Source organism: Mytilus trossulus, chromosome 8 (assembly GCF_036588685.1).
Source record: "Mytilus trossulus isolate FHL-02 chromosome 8, PNRI_Mtr1.1.1.hap1, whole genome shotgun sequence".
In the NCBI taxonomy this organism is placed as follows: Eukaryota; Metazoa; Mollusca; class Bivalvia; order Mytilida; family Mytilidae; genus Mytilus; species Mytilus trossulus.
The window spans coordinates 68,252,358-68,271,514 of record NC_086380.1 but is presented as its reverse complement, the minus strand read 5'-3'; the positions used below and the strand labels follow the sequence as shown (position 1 = coordinate 68,271,514).

Genomic DNA, 19,157 nt, shown 5'->3' with positions numbered 1-19,157 from the left:
TCACAGCACAAAATAAAGTTTCTGGAGTACGAGATAAGTAAACATCTGTTGCCATGGGTTTAATTTTCCCAATGATATTGATGGAAACGATGTAGTATCTTAAGTATATATATCAAGAGTCTATCTAAAAAATGAGGTTACATGTTTTATGGCCTTCCAAATACCGTGACGATCCCTAACATCATTTATTGTTGAAATCTGGATCTGGTGTACACAATGATATTGACACCTTATGCTTGTTGCATAACATCGTGGCCACAAGTTAATTATTTTCTGTTTATAATTAAATTTATATTGAGATCCATTTGTTACATCTTGTGATCAATTTTATTTGGCAATAGCAGGGTTAAAGAACATCAGTTGTTCGACCTGTTAGTCAAATGCGTTTTGTTTAAACATACTTTTTCACTTTCTGGTCTTTTGGAAAATTTGTTTTATATACACACGTATAAAAATGGCGGTTTTTATCCACCGCAATCATAGGTTTGAACGTAGTTTTCAATTTAGACTCGTTTATATATATATATATATATATATACAACTCGTCTAAACATCAACCCAACAATGTTAGATCTGTAAATTTGCTTTCGCAAATTTTTGGTTCTTCCCTCGCCGGGATTCGAACCCATGCTACTGTGATATCGTGACACCAAATCGCCTGCACTGCAGCCGTCCCGCTAGACCACACGACAACCTGGGCTCTCAAAAAAAGAGCGTTCGGTGGCCATATGTTACCTTTCCACGTCAGTTTTAATCTAGCGGCGTACTACAGTACATGATATATAAGGCATGAAGATGTAATATATATACAACTCGTCTAAACAGGAACCCAACAATGTTAGCAAATTTTTGGTTCTTCCCTCGCCGGGATCCGAACCCATGCTACTGTGATATCGTAACACCTACTCGCTTGCACTGCAGCCGTCCCGCTAGACCACACGACCACCTGGGCTCTACTAGTGTCTCAAAATAGCAACAATCAACATTCAATCTATCTAGGTGTGGATCAGTTTCAACTGTCACAACATTTGGAAATCTAGAGTTGTGCCATTTCACATCGTAAATACCTATTTTTATTTTTGGCATATTTCTTTATTCTTTGCAGTGTGTTTGGAAATTTTAAAATTGTTCTAGCGTTCGCTTAAATTGTATAAATCAAGATTTTGATAGAGTCTCAATTTGAATTGACATGATTCATTTGTCATCGTGCAATTACCGAAGAAGGATATCTGTTATCCGAAATATCTATTTTTTGTATATTTTATAGTTATTTAATGGTGATGTTATACTTTAAAATATACAAATATTAAATAACTATAAAATATACAAATATTAGATATTTCGGATAACAGATATCCTTCTTCGGTAATTGCACAATGACAAATGAATCATGTCAATTCAAATTGAGACTCTATCAAAATCTCTATATATATAAATATATATGTGTGTGTACAGTGAAGATAACTTCTAACCTCTCATCAAACAGAATCCGTCAGAAGAACTGTTCTAGGTCAGTTTGTAGATCTGTGATCCTGACACCTAGACAGTTCTTACCTAGCATATATTTGGTCAGTTCTATCTAGAACTGATTTAGACAGTTCTAACAAGAATAGTTTTACCCTAAAACTGATACTGACAGTTCTACCATATAACTGATCCTCAGAGTTCTACCTAGAGCTGATTTTATCAGGTTACCTAGTACTGATTCTGATAGTTCTATTTAGAACAGTTCTAAGGTAGAACTGTTCTATGTATATAACTGTTCTATCACAGTTTAAGACAGTTCTATGACAGATTATTCTGACAGTTCTAATGAGATGTTAAAAATGATCTCCACTGTAGACTGATTTTGAACAAATGGTATAAGAAAGTAATCTACGTAATGACCAACAAGTTCAGGTTTGAAACCACACTATGATATAATTGGTCTGCCAGGTGGAATTGTACGTGTGCTCTTTTTTCCTCAGTAGCTGACACATAAACCCTCGAATCAATCACAACTTTCCTTTTTTAAGAATGGAACCTTGTGGATCAACTTCATGGAGATTTATAAATACTCTCAAAGTCAAGTTGTTAATTAGAAACTTTTTTCTATTATCGTCGGACAACGACGACGATTACAATTACGTCATACCATTATAAGAATAAAAAAAAAATGCGGATGTATAGAAAATAACTGAAAAAAATACTGGTCATGAAATGATTTATTTAATGGTATTTAACCCCATCAAAGTGTATAATATACTGATCAAACACAATGTGTAAATATATTGTTTAATTATATGATATATGCTGATTAAAATAATTCATACTTGGATGCAAAATATTTGATAATTTCTATGTTGTTTATAATGAAATATAATATACTTTATTTCAAATCGATCAGCACATTCAGTCTAACATGGCATAACAATTATTAACAATGCATCAAAAATACTTATGGAAAGATCTTTCTTAAATTTAAATGTGACAAATAAACAAATAACAAAACAAAAAACAACTTCACATATGTATATTATATTTTGTACAAATTATGATTAATGTGTCTTGTACATATTGCAAAGGATAATAATATTTACACAAAATAATACAAATACACATCTAAGGTAAGAAATAAGATAATTTTTTGAGGCAAATGAATAAATCAAAAGTATTAGATATATATAATAATTTTCTTCTTTATATTCAATTCAATTACTAGATAAACTAAGTTTAATTGACTGGTTAAAGTATAAACATGACAGTAAAAACTTGCTGTCGCTCATTGTGCTGTTTGTTGCATTTAAAGATTTTTTTTTATTCATTTTCTCCTTTTTTTCCTTTTTTTTATTAAAATCTTTTATATAATCCCGTTTTTACAATTAATTCGTACGAACTTAAAAATTCAATATTGATTTTTATTTAAGTTCCAGTAATATATGCAAGTAGCTAATTGTCCTAACAAAACAAGTTATTGTTGAATGAAGCTTGATTTTTAATAAGAAACCACAAGGACTGAAATACTTTGTCGATATCTTAAAATTAAAACTTAACAATTTTGTTATTGATGCGTATTTAAAATCTTTTAAGAGAGTCATTAGAAATCATATAAAAAACTGTAAACGGATACGCATGTTTCAAGTTATTCACAGCAATAATAACCATTAACCGAAATTTACAATTTGTAAACAATAATGACCTTGTTACCACTAAATTGTTAATGCTTGAGTTTATTTTTATTACATAACTTGCTAGGACAGCTTGTCATTTATACATTTGGTACTGTAATTGATATTATAATTAACCACATCCACATTGTAATGTTGTTGGTGAATAAACTAAACAGGTGCCGTTGTCTTTATTGTTTTAAGCTTATATCGACTATCAGATTAACAAAATAACTTAAAAACACGTTCTTTTTAATAAAGATAAAATAAATAATTACTTTAAATGTTTTTATGAAGTTTGCGACTTTACTTATATTGAACAAATATACAAAATAAATACTATATAACAACTACAAAAGCATTCTAGAGTTTCAAATTGTATTTAATGATACCACTCAATTGTTGTCACCTAAATTGAATTCATGAATTTAAATGTCTAATACCGTTGTCTTCTTTCTACATCTTTTCCCAGTTTTAGGCTGGAAAGCATTTCGTGCCTCAAGATCTTCGTCGTCCACATATGTCCAAAACCGACAGGTATTTTCTGAAAAACGGCAAAAATATTTTTTTACACAAACTTCATGATAAAGTTTTCAAAGTAGTTTCTTTCAAAAATATTCTTGATCAATACAATATTGGAGGCGCGTACAGCGAATGAAAGTAATCAATTTCGAATGAGAAAATGAATTTACATTTTCCTAAAGCAGTTTTTTCAGATATTCATATTATATTCAGAAATTTAAAAAGTGGATTCACCGAAATACAATTGCTAGTGAACATGGTGAATGAATGAATAAGTTGAAGTTTCCAAAGTTTCGTCATCGTAATGTGCATATTCAAGTGTTTAGCAAAGACACATTGACGAATATAACTTATGATTTCCCCTACAACTAAGAAAGTTCACATATGCTTTACAGACATCTTTAGTGAGCTTTCAATACATATCCTATTTTAACCATACGAACTACATTTTTTTATGATCGAATTGTTAAGTATGAGAAATAATTACCTTCTGTAGAGGTGCTACCGTCTTTATCGTGACTATGATCAGATTCGGCATCATTCAGCTCTGTTTTTTTGGCTCTTTCGTTGAATAATTTTTTCAGTTTTTCTGTTGGGATATAAATAAAAAAAATCTTTAGATTTTTTTTCTTTCAAGTATGACAATTAATATAGAAACATTTTAAAGAAAATTGGTACCGTTAATTTTATTACTACCACTGGGTCGATGCCTCTGCTTGTGGACTATTAGTCCCCGAGGGTATCAACAGCCCAGTAGCCAGTACTTCAGTACTGGCATGAACAGATTTTTTGTGTTATTAAAATTTGCTGTAACAAAATATTAGAAATTGTTATAAATTAAGGAATGTATCTCCCTCATGCAAAGCTCTGATTCCTTTCACGGATTGGGCTATACCTTTTGGACCTTTTGGGTTATAGTTCTTCCATCTTTTATATAAGCTTTGGATTTCAAATATTTTGACCACGAGCATCACTGAAGAGACATGTATTGTCCAAATGCGCATCTGTTGCAAGAAAATTCGGACCGTTAATTTTATTTTAACAAATGGCATATATTCAACTGTCAGAGGCATGAATGATTTAATAAATTATATCGTACTTGGTCGAACATATATCAGTAAAATACATTTTGTCATCATTAGCTATAAAATACAATTAAGAAATGTACATTAGAGGCACGAAAGATACCAGAGAGACAGTCAAAGTCATCAATCGAAAATAAACTGACAACGCCATAGCTAACAAAGAAATAGACAAACAGCTAAATAATAGTACAAACGACAAAACATAGAAATCTTAAGACTAAGCAACACGAACCCCACAAAAAAATTAGGGTGTTCCCAGGTGGCCCGGAAGAGTAAACAGATCCTGCTCCACACACAAAGAAGAATCAAACTAAGTACTTCTTGAGCAGCTACGTTTTGAGTATACTATATAGTGCGTAATGTGACGAATTAATGGTTTCTACAACTTCAATTTTTTTAATTTTATTTTCATTTTTGTCTTTTTTTCGAATGCCGATGTTATATAAAAAAAGAAGATGTGGTATGATTGCCAATGAGACAACTATCCACAAAAGATAAAAATGACACAAACATTAACAATTATAGGTCACCGTACGGCCTTCAACAATGAACAAAGCCCAAACGCATATAGTCAGCTATAAAAGGCCCCGATAAGACAATGTAAAACAATTCAAACGAGAAAACTAACGGCCTTATTTAAGTAAAAAAATGAACGAAAAACAAGTATGTAACACATAAACAAACGACAACCACTGAATTACAGGCTCCTGACTTGGGACAGGCACATACATAAGTTATGTCTGTTCTTCGACGTAATAGTTTAAGTCGTTTATATTTTACCATACTTTTTCTCTTAAGACAAAATTAGATAAATGATTCAGATACCTCTCTCAGGGACGCACATTTATTGTAATTAAAAGACTTACCTCTTTTCGATAGATCTGTATTTTTCACATTAGATAAGTTATTCTGCAATAATAATGGAGAAGTATGCTCAATTCTTGTCTATGTTTTGTAGGTACCACTAGCATGCATATGCCTTTTCAAGTCTGTGAAATTTCTGGTAAAAACGACTTGTAATATTAACTTAATTTTGTTTGTTTAATTTGTATTGGCAAACTATTTAGGTTCATAATACGAAGTGACGTATTGTTTTCTTGTTCCAGTTCTTTTTACTTTTTTTCTTTAAATTGGTCACCGCATCGAATGCATGTGTATATGAAGTATGTCCAAAAATGTATGAAAAAGATATTTTTGTAATAGATCAAATCATTTCAATGTATTGTTATAATATAGTTTTGTTATTGAAAAAAAAATATAATTATATGCAATAGTTTTTCCACTATACATTATTTTTACTACTATGAATTTATCTCCGGTGGTTTAAAATTAGAAAGGCCAAATAAAGTTTAAGGACCAAGATACCTAAAAGATTCCCAAATAAAGCTAAGGTCATATATTTCTGAGATAGAAAAGCCTTAGTATTTCAAAAATTCAAATTAAGATAACTTACTCTGTAAAGTCGTGGTAAATTCACGTTATCAGTGCTGTCGTCATCGTCGTCGTCAAATTTAAAATCATCAGTAGTAGCAGCTAAAGCATCATCATCATCATTGGTGTCGTCGTCGTCGTCGTCGTCGTCATCCTTATTGTCATCATCATCGCTATCATTATCATCATCTTCATCGCTATGATTATCATCATCATCATCCTCATCGCTATTATTATCATCATCATCATCCTCATCGTCGTCGTCATCATCGGCGCCGTCATCATTGGCGCCGTCGTCAACGTCGTCGATATCTCCATCTTCATCTTCATTATTATTTTTCGAAGCATCAAAAGCAACAGCATCAACAGCTGAATCGTTATTCACATCAACATCATTATTGTCACTATCATCATCAGCTACTGCAGCAATAATGTTCGTACGTTTACTTTTTACGATCCTAATTCTCTTTCTTGTGACCTTCCTTTGTGGAGTTGCTACATCTATGAGTAAAAAAAATAAATGGAAATATTCAGATTATTTCAGCTTATCTAAGATAAAATTGTTAATCAATACATCCATATTAGTACATGTTGTCATATGGTATATTATATATGCAGATACAAAAATAACTGATTCTCTATATTTGCTTGTCATGTAATACATGTAATACCATCGGACGTCCTGCAATTGATTATACTGTTTTGAGTTCTTATCTTAATAATTGTCAAATGAAAGGTTTCCGTCTGTAATATGTGAACATGGCGAAGTAAGCAAAATACTTGCAAACGATAATGAAGGTATATACGTTTCTTAAAATCAAATGTTTATGGAATTCATTAATACCTGATTAAACACAATTCCATGAAGCAACACTTTCTAAAAATAGATCGTGTATTAAAAAAAATGAAAGCAATAATTTAGAGTAGTAATATAAACAGCATAACGTTATACTATGACAGTAATCATACCATGTGAGTAGGAGTCATTCTCATGACCTGGCTGAATGTTTACATCTTGCAGTGTCTCCATCTGCTCTCTGGCAATATTTCGGGACACTCCTGGACCACACGACAATTTTGTAGGTGTTATGAACTGGGTTTCTCTTAAATTTTCTTCATGAGGGAAATACGTTTCTGTCAACCCATCCCTCTGTTTTTTTCTTTGTATGTCCCTTTTATCCACAATAGGTCTACCATTGAGCAAATTATCATAATAGGCTCCTTTCCCATCTCTCTTAATAGTTTGACGTTGTTGTGTCAAATCGAAGCACACGAACGCAAAAGTCACATTTAGGTGTTTCAATTCTTTAAGTCTTTTAAATTGTTGTTTTATACCACGCAAAGCAGTCGATTTTTTTCTTCTTTCATTGGATATTTCTGATGTTTTCTTTTTCTGCAGCGTATCATAAGTTTTTCTTTCGCCGGGTTTTCTAGGTTTTCTTGGAGTAGACGATTCAACATCATCAATGTTAAATTCATCCTCAGAAGGATCATTCTCTGAATCATACCTAATTTAGAAATACAAAAAGATTTTATAAATAATTAATAAAGACCATGCATATATAAATTACTACAGATCGTATATATATAAGTGAGTATCGTTTGATAAAGATTATACATATATGTCAAAAAGTAGGTTAATTATTTTAAACGCATGTTTTTATTCGTCAGATTGAACATTCTTGTAATCAATAACTTTTCTTTAGAATTGTGTAAACAAAATTACATCCACAGCGTGTACAGTGGTATAGATGGAATTTTTTTTTGCTATATGTTAAAAAAAATCATATTAAGACCATAGCACATATATAGTCATCGAAAAAATAGAACATTTTTTATTTTTTTTTAATTATAAAACGTTACATTTTTTCGTTAGTCTTAAGTTTTTAATCGTATAACATATACTTTTTATGAGCAAAATGATGAGCGATCGTTTATTCTATGTATCTTTTTTTACTCTTTAGCTCTTTTCACGTTATTAAAAACAACAATTAAAAACTTTAATGTATAACAATGAGCAGAGGGACGATCATGTGTTTTGAATGTTGGTACAGCTACTGAGGTTTGTGTCTGAATTGGGTTTTGAAAAAGGAAAGCACATTTACCAGGAGAAAACTGATAATTTCACCGCGCTAATCGTCGTGTGATTTTACATATCTATTGTTTTATGTGCAATTGATTTTGTTGATAATTATCTTTATATCAAATTTTTCTATCGTTAAACAAAAATAAATAAGTATTATCTTTTCATGTTGATTTGTAGTTTTAGTGACTTTAGAAAAAACATGATATTTTATTCGGCCTTAATCATCAATGTATATATAAATTTCAAAATCAAACTAACACTTGTTTATATCACCAATAGACATTTTCCGTTTTTGTTGACGAAAAAATATGTTTATGTGTTAAACTTATAACAAAATTCACTAGAATTTTCTAGTAAATTCTGTAATAAGTTATACACACAAACATCACAATAAGCATAACTACGGGTTTTTTTTAACAGTAAAGCTATTATTGTACTAATTTTACCTAGCCATGTATGATGTATAATATATGAAATCATAGTTCTCGTTCCCATCTACTCCACGAACACTGATGTTGTGCTGCTTACCACGTCTTTCAATTCAAAATAAAGTGTTACATAGACATCACGTTTGATTAGGGGACTTTTTAAGGAATCCAAAATAGTTTGATAATGCCTCTGCAAAAGTTCATCTGATGATAATTGGTCGATAAGTTTCTGTATTTTTATGCTTAATCTTTCCTTTGAAAGCTTGTGTTGATAATCGGTTTATTCATTTATTGTAACATATACGGGTTCATTGTTAACAATCTCTATGGGTTGGCATAAAATCTCCGATTTGATTTTTTGCAAACGTTTTCCAGTAGAAATTGGTAAAAATTGTAACAAATCTGGATGTAGTTCTAGTCCTTTAAGTGAGACAAAGCTTTTCTCATTTGATGAAATGTACCTCCGTAATACAGGTCTAAAACTGTTAATGGCGTTATCAATGTCAAGTTCTTTCGTACCAAATTCAGTAGGATTTTTTAACCCAAGGAGAATTGAAACTTTACTTTCTAATTTTTCAAAAAAATTTAGATTGCAACATATTGCCTTCCATGTCTCGTCGGACGGAATTGATCCTGACGGCAGATATTGTTTCACATTTTTGTTTTTTTCTTCTAGCAGAAAATCCAAATCTTGTCCTTTTGAGCTGTCTCCACTCACCGTAAAAGATATGTTGTTATCCCAAATAGTTTTCACCACATTTGGCATTGTATTGTACTGAACGGTGTCAAAAAGTTCAATGCTCTGGTAATGTGGGTGATGTCGACCGTAGAACAATTCTTTTAAGTGAAATTTTGCACTAGCGACTATCTTGGCATTATTGCGCCTCATTCCCATACGTAAATTTATCAATGCCTGCGAAAATCTGCATACTTGTAAATGTAAATATTGATGTCTAGGAATATGAGACAATACTGTTTTATAAAAAGATATAAAGTTAGCTGCTGAGGAATCTCCTTGGTTTTTTTCTATATGCTTTATAAATGGTATAACAATTTCGCGCATAGCAGAAGTGTGAAATGTAAGAAGAAGTTGCCATGCTACATGATGATCCTTACAGGTTTTAGCAAAGTTCTTCGCATTTGGGCTGTTGAATCCCATGAGCTCGCACATCTTTTCAAGATATGGTATCCAGTTCAACTCAAAAAAGGCCTTGACAGCATTCATTTCAAAATGACCCCCGCCTATTCTAAGATAAAGCCAGTCGAATTCCTTTTGATACGCACTTGGTAAATCGGAATGTTGGCGTTTGTGGTGTTGCGTGTACTCTTCTTTTGATGTAAAAGAGGCTTTATCTGAACACGCCTTGTTATTAATGCAATGTGTACAGATAACAGCTTCATTCAATATCTTCTGGAAGAGACTATGTGGTCTTCCGTCACAGCAGACGAAAGTCCAGTCTCTATCATTATCTTTACCGTATCGCTTAATGTCAGCTTGCATTCCAATGTGTCTTAGTATCATTGCGACAGACTCACTGCTATTGGGGTTCTGAAATGTAGGCATTCCCATGCTTACTGCAGTAGGCCCTTTATGGTTGGTGGATACATATGAAAATCTTGAATAATTTGCTGTGTTTTCTTTTCTCTCTGTGGAATTAGAATTTAGCTCTTCTGTCAACACAGGCTTTTCTTTTTTCTTAGGCTTTGCTGTTGTTTGCGAATTGCTATTTTTTCTTGCTTCCTTTATACCTTTTTTTTCCTTGCATCCTTCACATATTAATTTTTTCCTGGCATTTTCGCTCCCACATAAAGTGCAAATGAGGATATCCTTTTTCCTACTTTCATGGAAATCCTGTTTGTCAATTTCATCCTCAAAATCGTCTGTTGATGATCGCGATGTCATACGATCTGTAATAACTGCATCAATGGCAGTCTGAATGTAGTGTTGAAGATGTTCCAAGTGAATCGATTCGAGTTCTTGGTAGTAATCAGAATCGTTGTCTTGGATGTTGCTTACAATTTTTTTAAATTCTTTTTTTTCAACCTCAGCTACTCGCTGCTTTTCTTGAAGATCGAAACGTTCTGCGTGCTTAATTTTGTCTTCAAAATGATTTATTGAGAAATAATTTTTCGGTTTTAGATTTTCTAAATATTGGATATCTAAATTATCAGCTGAACTTTTCATTATAACATGTACTTGAGTGGTTATGATAGATGACCTAGAGCGATTTTCCGCACTTATACCTCTCTTGTAGCCTATAATTTGTTCATTATCGAAACCGAACATTAACGGTCTTTGTGGACATGGCTGGACTTCGTTTCCTGCATTCGATATCCATTTCTGTAATGTTTTATAGCATCCACTGGGCGATGATTTTGCGATTAAGTCAATAACAGACCGGCTGCTCGTTCTTGCATATATATTCAGAGACAAAAGAAAGGAAAGTGGTGCTACCAATTTCTGCGATATTAAACCATAAACGTGTTCTACAGCACGACATAGCGTTATTTTCTGTGGTTCGGTCGATCTGTTAGGATCGAACAGTGTGATTCCTTTTAGGAAGTTAAGCAATACATTGTTTCGCTTTGAAAGCCATTCATCTGGATTGAAGTCTATTATTTTGGTCTTTTCCAGGGAATCTTGAGACATAAGTTCAGCGTCTGCTTTTAGAAGTTTTGCTTGTTTTGATCCGAGGTTTATTGCTAAAGACGCAATCTCATTTTGTGTTAAAAGAGGGAGAAGTTGTTCTAAGAAAGATGACCGTCCGGTTTTCGACATTTTTTTGAATATGTCGAGCATATTTTTAGTGTTAATTGTTCTTGGAAATTCTAATGAGTTCCCTGAAGAAGTATTTGATTCCGTCAAACCCTCTGGACTTGATTCTCTTTCCCGGTGTTCATTACTAGGCAGAATCACCCTCTTTCTTTTGTCTTCTTCCGGCTGTAAATTGTTTATTTTTCGTTTTTTCCCTCTTTTGATATTACAAATTTTGCAGTCATCATTATGAGGTTTAAAACATACAGGATTTACCCGAGTTTTAAATTCATTCAAGCGGCCTTCTGATTTTAATTTCCTGTATTTCAAAAGTAACATTTCATGAGAACGACATAAAGCCGTGGGATGAATTTCCTTCTGATCTTCTTTGATGTCTACATCAAATACTTCCTTTATTTCAGGTGTGAAAGCGCATTTGTCAAAAGTTGGTCTGTGTAGGTCACGTGTTCCGCATATTCTGCAAATGGTTTTCAACAATATGATGTGTTTCTCCACTTCAATTCTGGAATAAGATCCAGTGGCGTTATGATATAGTTCAACATTATTCTTCATGTTTTATTTTATTATTATTGTATATTCTATCGTTTGTCTTGCGTTATCATTATACTAAAATTGAGAATGGAAAAGGGGAATGTGTCAAAGAGACAACAACCCGACCAAATAAAAAAAACAACAGCAGAAGGTCACCAACAGGTCTTCAATGTAGCGAGAAATTCCCGCACCCGGAAGCGTCCTTCAGCTGGCCCCTAAACAATTAACTGACATGCAAGCTCCAGACTTCAATTAAACTGACTGAAAGATTATGATTTCATCATATGAACATCAGGCACAATCCTTCCCGTTAGGGGTTTAGTATCATACCATCATAACATATATGAGAAGAACATAACCCGTGTCATGCCAACAACTGTTTTTAGAATAAATGTGTTTAGTTCCGACGCAAAGACCTTATCAGTGACTCAATATTAACGCCAAAATATGCAATCTTTAATGGCTTGACAACAGTATCGTAATTATATCCCTTCTTAATAAGTCTATTCATAAGTCTATGCATGTCACAAATGCGTTTCCGTAAGAAAGTCCCTGTTCTAGATATTTTATTTTATATTTCGTTGTCACGATTGGATTTTTAAGATTTGATATGATGATTTAAAGTTTTATAGTTTGTGATTAAGGATTTATAGTACTTCATCTCAATCTGTTTTAAGTGAATAGTTTAAATTTTTTCTCAATTATTAAATAGTTAACATGGTAAAGTGGAGCTGTCAATCTGTCATCTCATGCTGATTAAGAGTGCATTTCTGTCTAACCTAAATTTTGTAAACGTCATATTTGTGTTACGTTTATACGATATGATATGATAGGCACTAGGGCGAATATTTCATTGCATTGTTTGTCTTTTTGCAGATTGTTCCGATGTTCTCTTATAATCTTACTGAAATTCAAGGTTGAAGTTAGAAACAAAGGTAGCGTTTGTACAAACAAACGATGAAAGACAAACTGTAGTAGATGTTAAGCGGGTGCATAGTTTGTCAAACTTGATCAACAAATAATCAAAACATGTGCGCGCTTAGCCGTTTGCATCGTTTGTGTTAGAAAGAAATGCACTCTAAGTAACGGATATTATAATTCGTCAAACCGATAATGCCGAAGTCAAGGATAGAATGAAGTCAATTGTGTTTTTTTACATCTTTATAAGTAGTATTTCAACTTTCATTTAATATATAAAGTTTGATATGTATTTTCCGTTAAAAATAGGAAATTAAAAGTGTTATTCTTTTTTAAACTGTTTTTATAAAAATGGCAGATTGTACTATAAAAACCTGTTTATTGAAGCCGTCTCAGGATTATGGCAATTCATAAGCCCTCTAAAGACACATCCTCGTCCTTTTATATTTATATATTTTATGCGATACTTAAACTTGTCTCAATAAATATATTTTCCTTGGAAATGTTCTATGGTGTAGCCCTATTGGTTGTAATATTTGATGCATTTTTATATGTTTATATAGTTCATTTTTGTTGCTATCTACCTATACTCGAACTCTAAAAATAGACTACTGTTGCAACTAGGACACAAAAAAACTATAACCACCTTTATGAAGTGTATGTATGCCATGTTGGATTAACCTTCTGATGACTTATATATAATAAATCATGTCACTACAACGGCACGTGAATTTGTAATAAATTTTCCAAATGCATGAACAGATAACATACGTCGGTCTAACAGTGTTAATTTAACAGACAATTATACTCTTTGAAAATTTATTTAATTTGTTTGTGTTTTGACTTAATTCCATTATCTATTTATATTGTGTCAGTAACTATTCTTTTCACAGATAACAATAATTACACCATTTTAATAATCAGCATGTTATCAGCGCATTTCTTCTTCATAGATTGATTACAGTTTTCGATTAAAGATATATATTTATATAATAAGTGCTATTTTATGACTCTATTTTGAAAACATATTCTTCAATTCTTTCAAGATGGGGTTTATTCAAATAATGTATATATAAATAAGATGTTTTTAATAAATCAAATTTGCTCTCATTTTGCCAAATAACAATTATTTCCGTAACATGGATGTCAACAGATAAACATATGAAAGATTATTTTTACATGTTTTGATAGATTGATCATGTTGATAATGCGTTCGGACTTCGAATTCAAAACTCCATAAAAGCTGTAGTATCATATTTCTTCAGTCTTTGTGAGATGCAGGGTTTAACAGTTTAAACTACTTTCAGTACAAAATCTGGAAATCAGCACTCAGGCCACATCAAATTCATTTTGAAGATTGATTTTTTTTCTCAAAATAGCGGTATCAAAATGGGGATTTTATACATCTTGAGTTATCTATTTATTTATTTGAATATATACTTTTGTTTACTAGTATCCAGTTTATTTCACTTTAAAGGTTTTCAGGTATAAAAAAAAATATCATAAGGTCTGTGTCAGGAACTTAAAAACTTACCTTTGACGATCCAATTCTTGTCTTTCCATTGCCATGATCTTCTTCACTTGCAACTTTGAGTTTTGTTTCGTCTTTCACAATTTTAACACTTGCGGGAATAACTTATAATGAAACACTTTATGGAATATAGGAATGAACATGGAATGAAATAATTTCGCAAAGAATATATTTTTCCGGCCTTTATATATACTGGTCAATAAAGGGGAGGGTCTTCTTAGAATTCAAAGGACTTTATCAAACATAAGTTTTTATTGGTCCACAGCATCATCTTTTTTATTTATTCATGTATTTTAGTGGGATCTAAGTGGAATTCAATAAAATTTAGGAATTTTGATACTTTGTTGAACCATCATTGGGCATCGTTTGCTCTAAATTATAAATAAAAACGCCTACGAATGAAATAATCCCGAAAATATTGATTTATGTCAAGTAAAGGAATGTACTTCCGTTGACCACGTACGATGGTTATGGCTCGCGTTATTAGAACTAAATGTTATTGCTTCGTCATCAAATTACTCCAAAAAAATGTCTTCCCTCTTTACAGTGTCTTCAAATTATTATCATACAAAAACTTTCTCTGTTAAACCTTCATGTATTTACAGCGGAAGTTCATTTTTTATGCAGAAAATGAAAATTTATCCGGAAATTTTCATGTATGCAATGCATCTCCTCAGAATCCACTGTCTGTTCACCGTGGTCTGTTAGATCTTTGTTACATTCCAATAAATAAGCGCCTGATATATATTGAATACAGTTATAAACCGGAGTTAGATTACTTAGGTGTGCCAGTAAAGAAAGATTTTTTTGACGATTTCCTGCTTTATGACTCTTCAAAAACTATATATATGTTTTGAGTTTTAGGGAAACTGACAATTGGCGAACTTATGATGAAAGGCCCTCTGAATTTGGCTGTCCCGATCGAGCCAATTTTACATCGTTTCACAGACAAAATTTTCAAACATTAAAATGAAAATGCAAACATTATAAATCAAAGCTTTATAATTGTCAAATTTAAAGTATTATAATGTACCACTGTTTGTTCACCTCGAAAGTTTTATTCGGTTATGTTTCAGTTTGTCAAATGATGAGGTGATTTTTCTGTGCCCAAACGAATCCCATCTCTTAATAAGCACTTCTATACATTCAATATTGTCAACATTGTCAGAGTCACTTCTATGTACGTGCAGCATAACCAGATCATCCAATCTCCTTATGCCGGCGCGCACCAAACGTATAGAGAAAATTGACAAATTCAGTACACATTCGTTGCACGCCAGAGAACCCTAAGCAATCGATAAACGCTCGTTGCATAAGTTTGAAGTATGTCGAAAAACAAAGGTATGCGCTTTATGAACGCTACAACTCGAGGAAATTTGTATGCAGCTTAAAAAATTTCATCCAGCTCAAACGTGTGTCTACCGTATACATGTACGCTACACGCACGTAATACAAACGATACAAGCGTGTTTAACGCGCTACAGATAAGTTTGAGACAAGTTAATGGCACGTTGTTTACGCTTCAAGATTGTTCGACCTTAATTAAAACGTATGCGGTGTGTTTGTGTAACACACACCCCATAAAAGAACGTCCAATATACAAGCAGGATGCGTCTAAAATACGGTCAAGAAACTTTTTTCCTTCGTAGCGTGCATTCCATCTACGTTAGACAAGCGCCAAGCATATGCCAACATAGTTTCTTGAACGCCAGATACACGCTTAGGTACGCTTCTCGTACGCCCAATACACACTGAAATTCAAAGCTTGTTGTGGTCACGTTACAGATATGATTGAAAGGTTGAATGCATCCAAAATTACTAAAGTATTGACAGCGTTTATGATTTTTTTTAACACGCCTGGCGTACGTCGGAGCTTCACGCTGATGTGTGACGCCGGTATGATAATATAGACGTCATTTTTGTCCATCTGTGAACTTCTAGGGTACAAGATATCATTTATACTAGTATATAGTGTCTCATTCGCAATTCCGGTAAGTTACAAAATTAATGTGGTAGCAACTAATATCCTTAAAGCATTGACTCAAATTTTACGTGTGCAAAGGAGTTGGGTATATCGTTCAGAGATATTTTCTAGACCTAAATATAAAAAAAAACCACTGTCATCATCATTAATAATCTTGCTGGGTAAAATCAATAGAGCTATTAAAATAATGCATGAGTTTTACCATTTTATTTTATATTTGCAGGTTTCAGGTTTACTTTTTTTCTTTCTGTCAGCCCGCAAAAGAAGGCAACTGCCAACATGTCTCCATGTAATTTACTGCCCTGAGCGCAAGAAAGATAAGTTGCATACAGTATTTTTCACAAGAGTAAAGATAATAAATTTCTCCCTAGTGTTTGCACCAATGTTTCAGTAGGGAAAAATAAGATTCGTAAGGGTTCCGCGAAACTCAGTGTCTTGCCTTCTTTTGCTGTTAGTCGCAAGTGACCGCAATGTTTCCTGGCAAAAAACTAAAACCTTTTGTAAGCAAAACAAATACGGGACAGGATTTGTTTTACCAAATTTACTGCGGGATACTATCTAATGATCTTAGAAAAGCTAAATTTGGAAGAAATCCAGGATGTTTAAGAACGTTATTTAAATTTCAAAAACTTTAACCACAGAGTGAATATGTGTGGACTCCGCCACCAATGACGATGACAGCATGTAAGATCGCTATGTCTCGCTTTTTCGACAAAAGGAAAGGCTGGACAATAACTCTGATATATATATATATTATATAACACATTTTTGAGTGTAGGTCACAACGTAAAAACTAATAACAACACAACAATTTGTTTAATGCTTTAAAGGATATTTATAAGAATCTCGAAATTAAAAGCTTTTTATTTCTGTAGCAATTCTTTCTATAAAACGTTTTCACTTTTTTGCAGGCCTCGGTGACTGCAAAATAGACAATTGTTCGTTGGACTTTTATTTTGGGAGCGAGATTTTTTTTTTATCTTTTGTTGAAGTGAATACTGAAGCCATTGATTTAAAGGAAGGAATATGTGTTTTGTTATTCTTCAAAATCTAATATCAGGCGAGCCGCAACCATTTTGAAAATTCACAGTCAAAGATCACATTTACACATGTTACTTATCATTTTCGAAGTTTAAATTACTGTGAATAGTGCGGCGAGCGATGTATGATATATACTTTAATCATGACAATGTTCATTTTAGTTAAAAGGAATGGAGTGTCTATTCGTCAGGGTAGCCGGACGAATATAGTTGAAAATCTATATTTGTCCGGCCTTCCATTTGCGGATGCGAAAATCTTAAATATCTATAAAAGTGTCATGTGGCGTGGAAAGTGCATGTCATGGATGATGTGTTGGATAACAAACGCGCATATACAATGGACGTTTTGAGAAATAAAGATCGAGATTTACAAAGAAAACTAGAGAGAATGTGATTACTTTAAACCATTTTTTTTTTATTTATTAGCTATAGTGACCCCGGAATAATAGCGTATATATGTACTAGTATACATATTTTTTAAGGGGCCAGCGGAAGGACGCATTTGGGTACGGGAGTTAATCGCTACATTGAAGACTCATTTTATATAGTATACACGAAAACTTAGAGGAATAAAGCCTGTAATCAAACTAAAAATGGAGGCAAAACGCATTTGGATAATGACTAACTCAAATATGCTTGCATGCATTATTTCTAAATTCTACTACAACGGAGATCTATTAACATGTACTGATATATCTGGACTCGGAATATTATACATGTAACAGGGTTGGGGTAACCCCTTTTTTTATTCGATTTAACTTAATCAACATTGGTTTTATATTTTTCTATCGTAAATTCATTTTTACTTTTGGGGAAGGTTACACGTGCCTATCGTTCTCTCTTATTTTCTATAAGTAAAAAATCCCCGAACATTTAAGTAAAAAATCGTGTCTGAACATTATTTGACGACCTGATTTGAACATAACTTCAATAAAACAATAAATTCAAAATCTTCTTTCGGGATCAAAGATGTATATTGGCTATTGTCTATAGTGGTCACACTCTTTACCTTACATGAAATTCACAGGTAGAACAAATAAAAAGATGAGAGTCTTGTTTGCCCTTGCCCTTAACTCATATAGAATAAAAAAAATCTAAATAAAATATATACTTTGTAGTATATTCATTTGGATTTTGATTTGTTTTAATGAATGAATAAAAATAATTTGAACATTTTTTAGCCAAGTAACTAATTCAAAGGTGTATTAGCTGCATAGATGTTGATATGCAATTTTAGACTATATATTGCTCATAACTACTCAAAGCGTTTATTCATCTCCTTAAATCACGATGCTATTTTTTTATCATTATATTTTTAGCCGGACAAATAGCAAAAGACTGTTAAAGTGCTATTTGTCCGGCTTGGCGGATGAATAGACATATTTTTACTGTTTGTCCGGTAGCCGGATGAATAGCTACTACCTAAAAGGAACGCTTACTTAGTAGAAGACACATTTCTCAAGATAACTATATTATATTTTTGACGGCCTATGAATCGATTTAGATATACGGAAGTTGTGGCATAAGTTCCAATGATACATCTCTCCACCTCAGTAATAATTTATAAAAGTAAACCATTATAGGTGAAGGTACAGTCTTCAACACGGAGCCATGGCTTACACCAAACAACATGCTATAAAACGAGAACTACGTATGAACTGCATACACAAACTTGACGT

The 19,157-nt window shown here is 32.6% G+C and overlaps 2 protein-coding genes and 1 long non-coding RNA gene across 3 annotated transcripts in view; all 3 read right to left on the bottom strand.

Annotated features, from left to right (window-relative positions):
* Positions 1-19,157, bottom strand: part of LOC134681317 (transcription intermediary factor 1-alpha-like) — a 39,360-nt gene that overhangs the window by 8,447 nt on the left and 11,756 nt on the right. The gene's annotated exons all lie outside the window — the stretch shown is intronic.
* On the bottom strand, positions 2,973-6,342 carry LOC134682078 (uncharacterized). Its single transcript, XR_010100773.1, has 4 exons — positions 6,207-6,342; positions 5,620-5,662; positions 4,156-4,257; positions 2,973-3,690 (listed from the first exon to the last, which is right to left on the bottom strand). It is a non-coding gene; the product is annotated as an uncharacterized LOC134682078 (long non-coding RNA).
* LOC134681494 (uncharacterized) lies at positions 7,131-9,710 on the bottom strand. Its single transcript, XM_063541130.1, has 2 exons — positions 8,717-9,710; positions 7,131-7,692 (listed from the first exon to the last, which is right to left on the bottom strand). The coding sequence occupies exons 1-2, from the start codon at positions 8,722-8,724 to the stop codon at positions 7,131-7,133; spliced, it is 570 nt and encodes a 189-aa protein (XP_063397200.1). The 5' UTR covers positions 8,725-9,710.